Source organism: Bufo gargarizans, chromosome 4, assembly GCF_014858855.1.
Source record: "Bufo gargarizans isolate SCDJY-AF-19 chromosome 4, ASM1485885v1, whole genome shotgun sequence".
Classification (NCBI taxonomy): Eukaryota; Metazoa; Chordata; class Amphibia; order Anura; family Bufonidae; genus Bufo; species Bufo gargarizans.
In genome coordinates this window covers 149783114-149795248 of record NC_058083.1, presented here as the reverse complement: position 1 = coordinate 149795248, position 12135 = coordinate 149783114, and the positions used below count along the sequence as shown (strand labels likewise).

General features: G+C 43.0%; 1 protein-coding gene across 1 annotated transcript in view; it reads right to left on the bottom strand.

Moving 5' to 3' along the window:
* Window positions 1–12135, bottom strand: part of ARHGEF26 (Rho guanine nucleotide exchange factor 26) — a 177766-nt gene that overhangs the window by 91740 nt on the left and 73891 nt on the right. The window contains 2 exon segments of the mRNA XM_044289881.1: window positions 111–240; window positions 2221–2373. Coding sequence (XP_044145816.1) covers window positions 111–240; window positions 2221–2373 — 283 coding nt within the window.

Sequence of the window (12135 nt, the reverse complement as noted above, 5' to 3'; positions counted from 1 at the left end):
ACTGGTTTTTGTCAATAGAATTCTCAGGAAGACATGTATGTGCATATTGTGTCATTTACAATTCACGTTTGTGCAGAATTATAATCAGCGGCACCACATAAAAAACTTACATCCATGAGGAGTGGGAGACGAGTAACTCTTTGCATTGGAAGGATGAGGAACGAGATCATGGGGAGATTCCTGCATTCTTCTTGGGCTTCAATTTTCATCAAAACCTCCCTGAAGGATGCATTTGTAGCTCTAGGAGGCCAACAGTTCAATATATTATTGTTAGTGACCAGAACGTGACATAAAAATAATATAGAGGTGGAAAGAAAGAATGACTACAGCACATAAAGGAAATGATAAACCAACAACACTAGACGAGCAAGGCTTCAATCATTCCTATATTTGCTTACATGGAGTGAGGAAGACAAAGTAAGCATCAGGCGTCATGCACATGACCGTTGTTATAGTCTGCATCCGAGCCGCAGTTTTTGCGGCTCGGGTGCGGACCCATTCACTTCAATAGGGCTGCAAAACATGCGGACAGCACTCCGTGTGCTGTCCGAATCTGTTGCTCTGTTCCGTGGCCCCGCAAAAATCTGTTCCGCAATTTGCAGAAGGCACAAGGGCGGCTTCCGTGTTGAACAGTCGTGTGCATAAGGCCTCAACCTAAGGTTTGAGGCGGGGGCTCAAAAAAAGAAAATGCCTTAGGCTGGATTCACACAACTTTTGATGCATATTTTGCACGTCCGTTTGAGCTGCTTGGCATTTGGCCAGGTACCTATGGGTTTGGCACTCCCAGGGTCAGTACGCGATGGGGTCCTGCAATGAGGGTTGATGCTGTGATGTTCACTGCAGAGGTAGAGTTACTAAGGCTGATAAGTGACCAGCCTTACTTTGACTTGCCGTTTCTGGTGAAGTGGACACTGGACTAGTATGGACTGACTCACCATCCAGTACGTGAATGCACCCTAAAGCAAGGGTGGCAGACTTCACCCTTGCTTCAGGGTGCATTCACGTACTGGATGGTGAGTCAGTCCATACTAGTCCAGTGTCCACTAACTTGAAACTTCTCCTGATCTGCTGTCTGTTCAGGAGAAATTTATCATATTACTACACTCACTGCCTATGTATGACACACTTTGCCCCTTGCCCTTGCAACTGTTGCCAGGAAGGTGTCCACCACCGTAAGAACTTCGAAGTCTATGTAAAACTTATAAGGGTATAGTCACACATGGCAGAAAAACTGCACCAAATCAGGCAGATTTTGCTGTGGCCACCTAAGTGTGGCTGGACCTGGTCCAAATCCGCTGCTGCAGAAACACACAAATTGTGCAGATTCTCTTTATGGATTTAGGGGCGTAAATGCTGCAGATTACATCCTTTGCATTGTAAAAGGTGTCGGAAATCTGCAGCATGTCAATTTAATTTAAAATCTGTACCACATGCCGCTTTGATTCAGAAAACATTCTGCGGGGTGTGGATGAGATTACCTTGCTGCTACTGTAAATGCTGTGAGTTTTCCACACGCAATTATGCCATGTGTGGCAGTCCTCTAGCTATACGAGAACACACTAGGGCTAGTTGTGGAATCCACATTGCAATGTAAGTAACCAGGGTTTACAACGAGTTAGTCCTCCCTACTGAAAGGTCTCATGTACACGGCCGTTGTTTTGGTCCGCATCCGAGCCACAGTTTTGCCGGCTCGGATGCGGACCCATTCACTTCAATGGGTCCGCAAAAGATGCGGACAGCACTCTGTGTGCTGTCCACATCCGTTGCTCCGTTCCGTGGCCCCGCAAAAAAAATATAACATGTCCTATTCTTGTCCGCGCTTTGCGGACAAGAATAGGCAGTTATATTAAAGGCTGTCCGTTCCGCAAATTGCGGATCTCGCACGAACGCCATCCGTGTTTTACGGATCCGCGATTTGCGGACCGCAAAACAAACCACGGTCGTGTGCATGTAGCCAAAGGCTCAGTCTATACTGTATTTCTTTTGCAATGTTCCCAACTACCAGCAATGTGACCATGTCTAATGGTTTGCCAATCCTGCTTAATTATTTCGACCTTGCTTTCTGCCAACCTGGACTCACCTACAACATGGGGACACTTTTAGATTTTTTTTTTTTTTCAAGGGTCAATTTAAATTCCCAGGAAGCCCTGCACATCACACCCATGTCAAAAACCTGCCATGCTGATGAAAAGTAGATGAAAATAAACGTGTGAACTGTACATTAATTTCTGTAGTGTCCTTTGCTGATAGACTTCATTTGTGCAATATTTCACATAGGGATCAAACGTAGACTTTGCATGTTTCTCCATAATGTCACTGATGTCTTCAATGAGAATGTTTCTTTGATGTCTTCCTTCCAGTTCTTTAAAAAATCTAGAAGACACAAACAATCAACATTCTGTCAGTGTAGAAATGAGAGCACAAGGCAGTACATCACTATGCAAAAAAGTTAATTAAAAGACACTTTAATATAAGTCAAAAAAAGAAAATGTATACTCTGTTATACCTGGTGCAGGGCCTGACGGGGTGCAACATGGCTGGGTTAGCATGAAAAACGCACCATATGTGAAGCTACATATTTCAACCTAAAAATAAGCTAGCAAAACTGTGTCAGGCCATGCGATACATATGCTGCAAACAATGGCCGTTCCATAAAACAGTGATAGTCTTATTCTAACACTAAGCGCTCCATTGATGCTTCACCCGTCCTACAACTAGCAGCTGCTGGGGTTTAGGTAGTACTTTATAATGTGAGGATTCTGAAAAGGAAGAATGAGGAGTGATGTTGCAAGAAGATCAATGTCTGCCAAATAAAATGTTTACTCATGCTAATCCCTGCCCTAATGGAGTGAAAAGAACAGTGTCGGGACGGGCCCCGGGCTATTCAGTACATCAGCTTCTCCTGAGAGCCGGGAATAAATCTATAAGAAATGCTATTACAGTCCAGTTATCAGAGCATTCTCACTCCTTACATTCCACACAAGACTGAACTTACATAACAGAAATAGCAGACTAATAATGTCATAGCGGCTTCTTTTTACCATATAACAGCATTAGTAACAGCTACAGGAATAGTCACGAGCAAGGAAACTGAGTGCATATAAAATATCCAGATCTGAAATCACTATCCATGTGTAGAATTAAAAATGTTCACACGTCACTGAAAAAAGGCTAAAACTCCAGCTAACTGCAGAATCCTACACTGGGGTATTAAGGCCACTTTCACATCTGCGTTTTTTCTATCCGGTATTGAGATCCGTCATAGGATCTCACAACTGGAGGAAAACGCTTCAGTTTTGTCCCCATTCATAGTCAATGGGGTCAAAACTGAAGTGAACGGAATGGAGTGCACCAGAATGCATTCCGTTCCGTTTGGGTGCGTTCCCATAACGGACACAAGCAGCGTTTTTGCGTGCATCATGGAATTCTGATCAAGACTGATCCGGCATGAAAAACAATGAAAGTCAATGGGACAGGAAAAAAAACAAAAAAAAATGTATCCGGCGCCCATTGACTTACAATGGTTTTAGTGCCATCTTGTTCATTTTACAGATAATACAACCAGATCAGAACGGATGCAGGCAGGATACCCAAAATCACGAGGGGGCCTTTGTAACAAAAAGAAACTGCCCAACCACTAAACTTTTAGGAGCAATCTTAAGAATCATCTGAAAAGGATGTGCAGTGGGAGCACGGTTCGGCCTTAGCTTGTGACCTGACCTTATGGAACTATACACTTCTATGAGAAATCTGGATAAATTACTGATATCATACGAAATATGAAATGATTTTCATTGGTACACACTGCTCTATAACAGCACCATTTCCATCTTTTTTATTGCGTGCCACAATAAGACAAATGTCATGCCTTGGTCGGAACTGAACTATGCAGTTGGCATTGCCCGCTGCTGACAGATAAGGATTGCTTTCAACAATACTAACAATGAGCTATTGTACTGATTCCAGTTTGGCTCGAAAACTTGGACACTGCTCATTTTAAAACTGGCAAGTGACGGTGTCGCAAAGAAAACCTAACTTGGTACTGGAAATTCTCTGTATGTTCATAGTTTATATACCTAGTCACCTGGTCAGAGGCTGAAAACGGACTATGCTGTATACAGATAGCCTAAATAAGCCAGCAGAAAGATGGAACTTTCCGTAGCAGGTGTCATCTGATCCAACTAGACGTGAGCTTACAAAGTGTTATCAGTCATATTACAGTACACTGAACTGTAGGTGAACGTACAATACAAATGATGCAGATCCACTGCTGCATCTGAATATACACGTGCTGCGTACTCACACAAAGTTCTCACAAACTACAGCAAAATCACTATGTCTACTAACATCTAGGGCTGCACTTTATCGATAATATTCGATAACGGGATTCGTTGTCAACGAATCCAGTTATCGAATAATCGCCGAATTGTTGCTATGCGGGCGGGCGGTTTACTTTAAATCAGCGCATCTTTATTTTACCTTACAATGAAGCGCCAGTAACAGAGAGAGCGGCGGCGTAACGCCACTTACTTACGTGACGCGCCTGCTCCGCCTGCGTCATTCATAAAGTGGGCAGAGCAGGCGCGTCACGTGAGTGAGTGATGTTACGCTGCCGCCCACTCTGCCTGTTACCAGAGCTTTATTGTATTTAACAAAGAAACATAGAAACATAGAATGTATCAGCAGATAAGAACCATTTGGCCCATCTAGTCTGCCCAATATACTGAATACTATGGATAGCCCCTGGCTCTATCTTATATGAAGGATGGCCTTATGCCTATCTCATGCATGCTTAAACTCCTCCACTGTATTTGCAGCTACCACTTCTGCAGGAAGGCTATTCCATGCATCCACTACTCTCTCAGTAAAGTAATACTTCCTGATATTACTTTTAAACCTTTGCCCCTCTAATTTTGATTTTGTAAAGATCAATTCATAGCGCTGATTTAAAGTTTAAGTAAAAGTTACTGCAGGGTAACGGTTAAGGAATACTCTTTAGATATTGCTGTGAGCGGCGGGGTCGGTGTATTGGGACTCAGGAGACACTGTTATGGGGGAGATCTGTGGATGACACATATAGCATAAGATGCTATATAGTGCCATCCACAGATCCCCTCGATAACAGCGCCATCCACAGATCTCCCATAATAGTGTCATCCACAGATCCCCCATAACAGTGTGTCATCCACAGATCCCCCATAACAGTGTGTCATCCACAGATCCCCCATAACAGTGTGTCATCCACAGATCCCCCATAACAGTGTGTCATCCACAGATCCCCCATAACAGTGTGTCATCCACAGATCCCCCATAACAGTGTGTCATCCACAGATCCCCCATAACAGTGTGTCATCCACAGATCCCCCATAACAGTGTGTCAGTGTGTCATCCACAGATCCCCCATAACAGTGTGTCATCCACAGATCCCCCATAACAGTGTGTCATCCACAGATCCCCCATAACAGTGTGTCATCCACAGATCCCCCATAACAGTGTGTCAGTGTGTCATCCACAGATCCCCCATAACAGTGTGTCATCCACAGATCCCCCATAACAGTGTGTCATCCACAGATCCCCCATAACAGTGTGTCATCCACAGATCCCCCATAACAGTGTGTCATCCACAGATCCCCCATAACAGTGTCATCCACAGATCCCCCATAAAAGTGTGTCATCCACAGATCCCCCATAAAAGTGTGTCATCCACAGATCCCCCATAAAAGTGTGTCATCCACAGATCCCCCATAAAAGTGTGTCATCCACAGATCCCCCATAAAAGTGTGTCATCCACAGATCCCCCATAAAAGTGTGTCATCCACAGATCCCCCATAAAAGTGTGCCATCCACAGATCCCCCATAAAAGTGTGCCATCCACAGATCCCCCATAACAGTTAAACTTGCAAGACCATACTTGTCTATCCCAAGTACATCCACACCATCGGAACGCCTCTTCTCTGCTACAGGCAACATAGCGTGTAAGAAGAGAGCTACCCTCAGTCCTGACCATGTGGATATGTTGTCTTTTTTACATTGCAATGCAACATTTTTATAATTGTGTAACTCCAAAATTTGTTTTAATATGGCCTTTGAACATCATTTTTCAAGTAAAATCATATAAACCCCTTTTTTGTCATTTTGGAGTTTTTTCCCGATGAATCGATGAAATTATCGACAACTATCAATTATTCAAATAATCGTTAGCTGCAGCCCTAATGACATCTTATATGTTCTTTAGAATAGTAACATATTACGCAAGCGGTATAATAATATGGATGCATCCCTTTAAGACTATAAATATGAACAGGTGTAAGATATGAACTGCGGCTCTGACGTCGTGTCTTCGTACAAAGGTCACAACGATAAAAAAGCAGGTTTTAAGTTGAGCAAGCTAGAAGATCTGATGAAATTATATAGAGCGTTGTATAAGGCAGTGGAGGGTGAAAGAGAGATCTATATCCACAAAAGAAAAATTTCCCAGCAACGACACACAAGCAAATGGATTTTCAAGCTTTTGTAACATAAGTTAAAAGATTATAATAATAAAATTTTGCTTCATCCGGCACCAATACAACACACCAAAGGTGCTGCGGCACATTCTGTAACATGCTAGATCAGGGCCACTTTAAAACAAGGGGTGTAGTCTCAATGTAAGCATTCACAAGTTGTGGTTATACTGTGGCTTTTGGCAAAAAGTTTGCACAAATTGTTGCAAAAATCGTGATATGAGCTTGTGCGGCAATGCCAGTACGGCAATGCATGGGGGCCAAAACGCTAGTCCCTGCTCAGCCATATGTATGGAACTATGTTTGACACCTAGGGTCTCTTAGAAGCAATGCTACTAGCGGAAAATACCTCCATACATGTGAAGACCAAAAGAGCATTTTTGTTTCTCATACATGGAGGTACGGTAGTAGCCTCATACACTTTTATGGGAGCCATATAATGGACCCGTATAAAATAGAGCTGTAAAACCGTCACATGCATGAGGCTTAATGGAACATTTACATGACAGCGAAAAACGTCCCTGTGATGGCCGTATTATTAACTGCTGACACAAGACCATTTGCAGAATCACTGAAGTCTACAGGGCAGATTTGTCATAGCCCAACGAGGTACGCCAGGCTATGCCAACCAACCAAGCTGCCACGTCTGATTTAGGACAAGACATACGCAAGTGACCACTGCATGCGGCAGTCCGTGCAGCTGAAATAAAATGTATGCCAGCCCCTTAGATTTTATTAATGAAGCTGTGTCGCCCTCCCGACCCTCACCACACCCCCTTTTTTCAGAAAGTGGTGAGGTCTGTGGAGATACGGCACTTGTGCAAAAAAATTTGTGTGAATGTTGTTGAAAAAGTCACAAATGTGCAGTGAGCACTTTTGTGTCATACCACAAAAGTGGTGTATCTTTCTGCCAAATCTTCCCCTATGGGACTATTCATATGGACATTTTTTTAACCATGAATAATGGCCGACAAAAAATAAGACATTTCCTACTTTGTCCGTTTTCACGGACCAACAGCCCCCATACAATTCAAAGAGTCCGTTTCTTTATGGCTGTTTTTCAGAAAGGCATCTCTGTAAAAAAACAGTCATTAAAACTGTTTCGCCATTTTATTTTTTCTGTAAAGTTGAATTGTACCCTAAGGAGCCTCGTCTTTTGGTAAATGTCAGTAAATGGTAAGTTTTCATCTAGTAAATGAAGCACCGTATCTATATTATACTGTGTGCCTGTAAAGGGTAATGTACTAGATCAAATATGATGATGATGATGAAGTAATACTTGATCATCTGACCCAGGAAGAAGTACAGCAGCGTCTTAAAAAGATTAAAATAGACAAATCGCCAGGACCAGATGGCATACAACCCCGTATCCTAAGAGAATTACGTAATGTCATAGCCTGCAGTGATGGTCAGTTTGCAGTGTTCGCTGCAGAGTTCACTGGGAGCAGGCAGTTCCGAGAACAGCCGCCGGGGGGCTTCATCTCGGAACTGCCTGCTCCCAGTGACCGCATTTGTTTCAGACCGGCTCGCGGCACAGGTAAGGGCTTACCTGTGTATCGCCGGACTTGTGAGTCAAGATGGCAGCCTGCATGTGTTCGCTGGCAAACACTGCGAACTGGCCATCACTGATAGCCAGACCCTTATTTCTGATATTTAAGGACTCCATACTGACAGGGAGTGTTCCACAAGATTGGCGCGTAGCAAATTTAGTGCATATATTTAAAAAGGGTCTGAAAACAGAGCCTGGAAATTATAGGCCGGTAAGTTTAACATCTGTCATGGATAAACTGTTTGAAGGTTTTCTAAGAGAAGCGATCTTGGAGTACCTCAAGGAAAATTAGCAAATAATGCCATATCAGCATGGCTTTATGAGGCATTGGACATGTCAAACTAATTTAATCAGTTTCTATGAGGAGGTAAGTTCTAGACTTGACAGCGGCAAATCAATGGATGTCATATATCTGGACTTCTCCAAAGCATTTGACACTGTACCGCATAGGATAGTATATAAAATGAGAATTCTTGGACTGTATGTGGGTAAGTAACTGGCTCAGTGATAGAAAATAGAGGGTGGTTATTAACGGTACACACTCAGATTGGGCCACTGTCACTAGTGGGGTACCTCAGGGGTCAGTATTGGGCCCTATTCTCTTCAATGTATTTATTAATGATCTTACAGAAGGCTTGCACAGTAAAATATCAGTTGTAAAGTAAATAACACGGAAGAGGATAGTATACTGCTACAGATGGATCTGGATAGTTTGGAAACTTGGGCAGATAAGTGGCAGATGAGGTTTAACACTGTCAAAGATGTAAGGTTATGCACATGGGAAGGAATAATGCAAGTCACCCATACATACCAAATGGTAAAACACTCGGTAACACTGACATGGAAAAGGACCTAGGAATTTTAGCGAACAGCAAACTAAGCTGTAAAAACCAGTGTCAGGCAGCTGCTGCCAAGGCCAATAAGATAATGGCTTGCATCAAAAGGGGCATAGATGCCCGTGATGAGAACATAGTCCTACCACTTTACAAATCATTAGTCAGACCACACATGGAGTACTGTGTACAGTTCTGGGCTCCAGTGAACAAGGCAGACATAGCAAGGCTGGAGAGGGTACAGAGGTGGGCAACTAAAGTAATAACTGGAATGGGGGGGGACTACAGTACCCTGAAAGATTATCAAAATTAGGGTTATTCACTTTAGAAAAAAGACGACTGAGGGGAAATCTAATTAATATATATCAGAGGTCAGTACAGAGATCTATCCCATCATCTATTTATCCCCGTGACTGTGACGAGGGGACATCCTCTGCATCTGGAGGAGAGAAGGTTTGTACACAAACATAGAAGAGGATTCTTTACTGTAAGAGCAGTGAGACTATGGAACTCTCTGCCTGAGGAGGTGGTGATGGTGAGTACAATAAAGGAATTCAAGAGGGGCCTGGATGTATTTCTGGAGTGTAATAATATTACAGGCTATAACTGCTAGAGAGGGGTCGATGATCCAAGGAGTTATTCTGATTGCTCAATTGGAGTCGGGAAGGAATTTTTTTTCCCCTTAAGTGGGGAAAATTGTCTACCTCATAGTTATTTTTTTGCCTTCCTCTGGATCAACTTGCAGGATAACAGGCCGAACTAGATAGACAAATGTCTTTTATCGGCCATATATACTATGTTCATAAACACTTCTGGTTGGCACCACATCTGAATTTTACTATAACCTAGATTTAACAAAAAAATGCTGAGGTGTGCAAGTCCCAAGCTGAAAATATGAATCCCTAAAAAAACAGGAGGAAAGGAGAACAAGTCTGTACTTAAATGATACCAGATGGGAACATTTCCACACATGGTGAACCACCCAGAAACTGCAAGAGCTGAACACACCAGTGACAAAGTGCTGTGGTACGTCACTGGAGACAATAGAGAATGTGGATGGCAAAGGATGCACCTCACAAATAATACAGCCGCCACTTTAACGGCTTCACAAGAGACAACTCGCCATGTTTTGCTGGGTTTCTGTCTAACGTGTGCTTTCATATATACGTTTGAGAAATATGGTTCACATGGGGGTATGCGCTCTGGATTTTCGCTCACAGAATTGTAAATGGAAAATCTGCAGCATTTTAAAGTTGCAGAAAAGTGAATAACATTTTTAAAACATTTCATCCACACGCTGTGGAACATAAGAATCTGCAATGAAGCCGCAGCACGTCAAATTATGCTGTGAATTCCCACCAAATCCGCAGCAAAATCCACAAGAAACTCTACACATTTTCTGATCACTTCCACTTGTACATTGATGACCTGCGTTCATTAACGAGAAAAAAATCTCACTCTTCTACGCGTTTCACGCTCTCTGCCAGGGGTTCTGATATATTTAACTGCTTGAACAGTGCATTCTGCAGTAATATTCTTGCTATCAGAGATACCAAACCTTGGACAAAAACTTGATGGACCTTATGGGGGTCATTTACTATACTGAAATACGTCTAAATTAGGCGTATTTCAGGCGCAGATGGCAGTGCAATAGTTAGTTGAGCCGCTATCTGCTACTTCTCCCCGCTACGTCAGGTCTAAAATTGTGGGCAAGGGTGGTAAAGGGGACAGACTGGCAGGCATGTAAAATGGTGTAAATGTAAGAAAGCTCGGAAGCCGTCTTACATTTAGAACTGGCGCTGGATGCGCCGAAGTTATGGAGAGGCCGGTGCCTCTTCATAACCACAGAGGATCCACCGCCAGCACAGGGCCTAATAAATGTGCCCCTGTATGTCTATGGAATCCTACTGGATTTGTCGTGATCCGCTCAGATACACATCTGGCATAGGCTGTCATGGCTCCATTGCAAATGGAAGCCCTGACAATAATGTGAACAGTGGCTAACAGGAGGGGTTGTTGTATTTTACCACTCGTATACCTTTACAGGGCACAGAATCAATTGCTGTCATCACAAAAGATTAAAACGAAGCCGAATACCTCTGTAATTAATCCAGGATTAACAATTTTTACAAATCCATATTCCCTTAATCTGTGTGAAGACATAATGTACTTGTGTGCTCATTGACAACACAGTGATAAAAGAAACACCTCCACCGAGGTAGACGCCTCTGCATATTGCAGGACCTTGGACTTATTTATTGTCCAACTGATTAACGCAATAAAAATAAACAATCTGCAAAGATAACACTTTCAGCTATGGAAATTCAAACACACCCAATTTCTTGGCGTCTCATTTCTGTATATCTTATTCCTGGTAAAGGGAACCCGTCACGTTGAACATGGTGTCTGAGCTGCAGGCAGCATGTTATAGAGCAGGAGGAGCTGAGCAGATTGATATATCGTTTTATAGAAAAGATTCAGTAAAACTTGTAATTTTTCCACTTATATATCTGCTCAGTCAGTAATTGACAGCCTTTCCTCTATGGCTGTGTATACAGAGATAGCTGTCAATCACAGATAGAGCCGCCTCCTTGACTTCAAAGCCCAGAAGGAGCAGAGATATAAATAGAAACATTAGACGTTTTACTGAATCTTTTCCCACAAAACTATATTTTAATCAGCTCAGCTTCTCCTTCTCTATAATATTAGATAATATTTTTTAATTAGCATGATGAGTTTTTCTTTAAATACAAAAATACATGGACACTGGATGACTATGGTGCCTCAGCAAGGGCGTTGCTTGACTCCGGGGAAGGGGCGGCAGGTGTCGGCTCCTGCTAATGCAAGAGCAGAGCACCCTTTCTTTCCAAAAGGCCCCCCATGCTTGCCTCTTGCCACAACTTGAACTTTACGTACTAAATCTAGGATGGATGTGGGTCTCAAGCACATTGTGAATAGTGTTTTCACACTAGAAGTCATGTCAGACTGTAGCTGATGCACAGAAGACATGCATGGACCCATGGCCGTTCCTGTAGCTTAGGTCAATGATGGCTTACCTCAGCTGAGGTGAAACTACGACTCCCAGCATGCTCCATTCATTTCTGTGGGGTTATGAGAAGAGCCAAGCAAGTGTGCATCTTGGGAGTTGTAGTTTTACCACAGCTGGAGTGCCAGAGGTTAGCCATCACAGGCTTGTTGTGAAACTAGAAGTCCCAGCATGCCATGATACTCTGCCAGCAGCTTCCAGTGC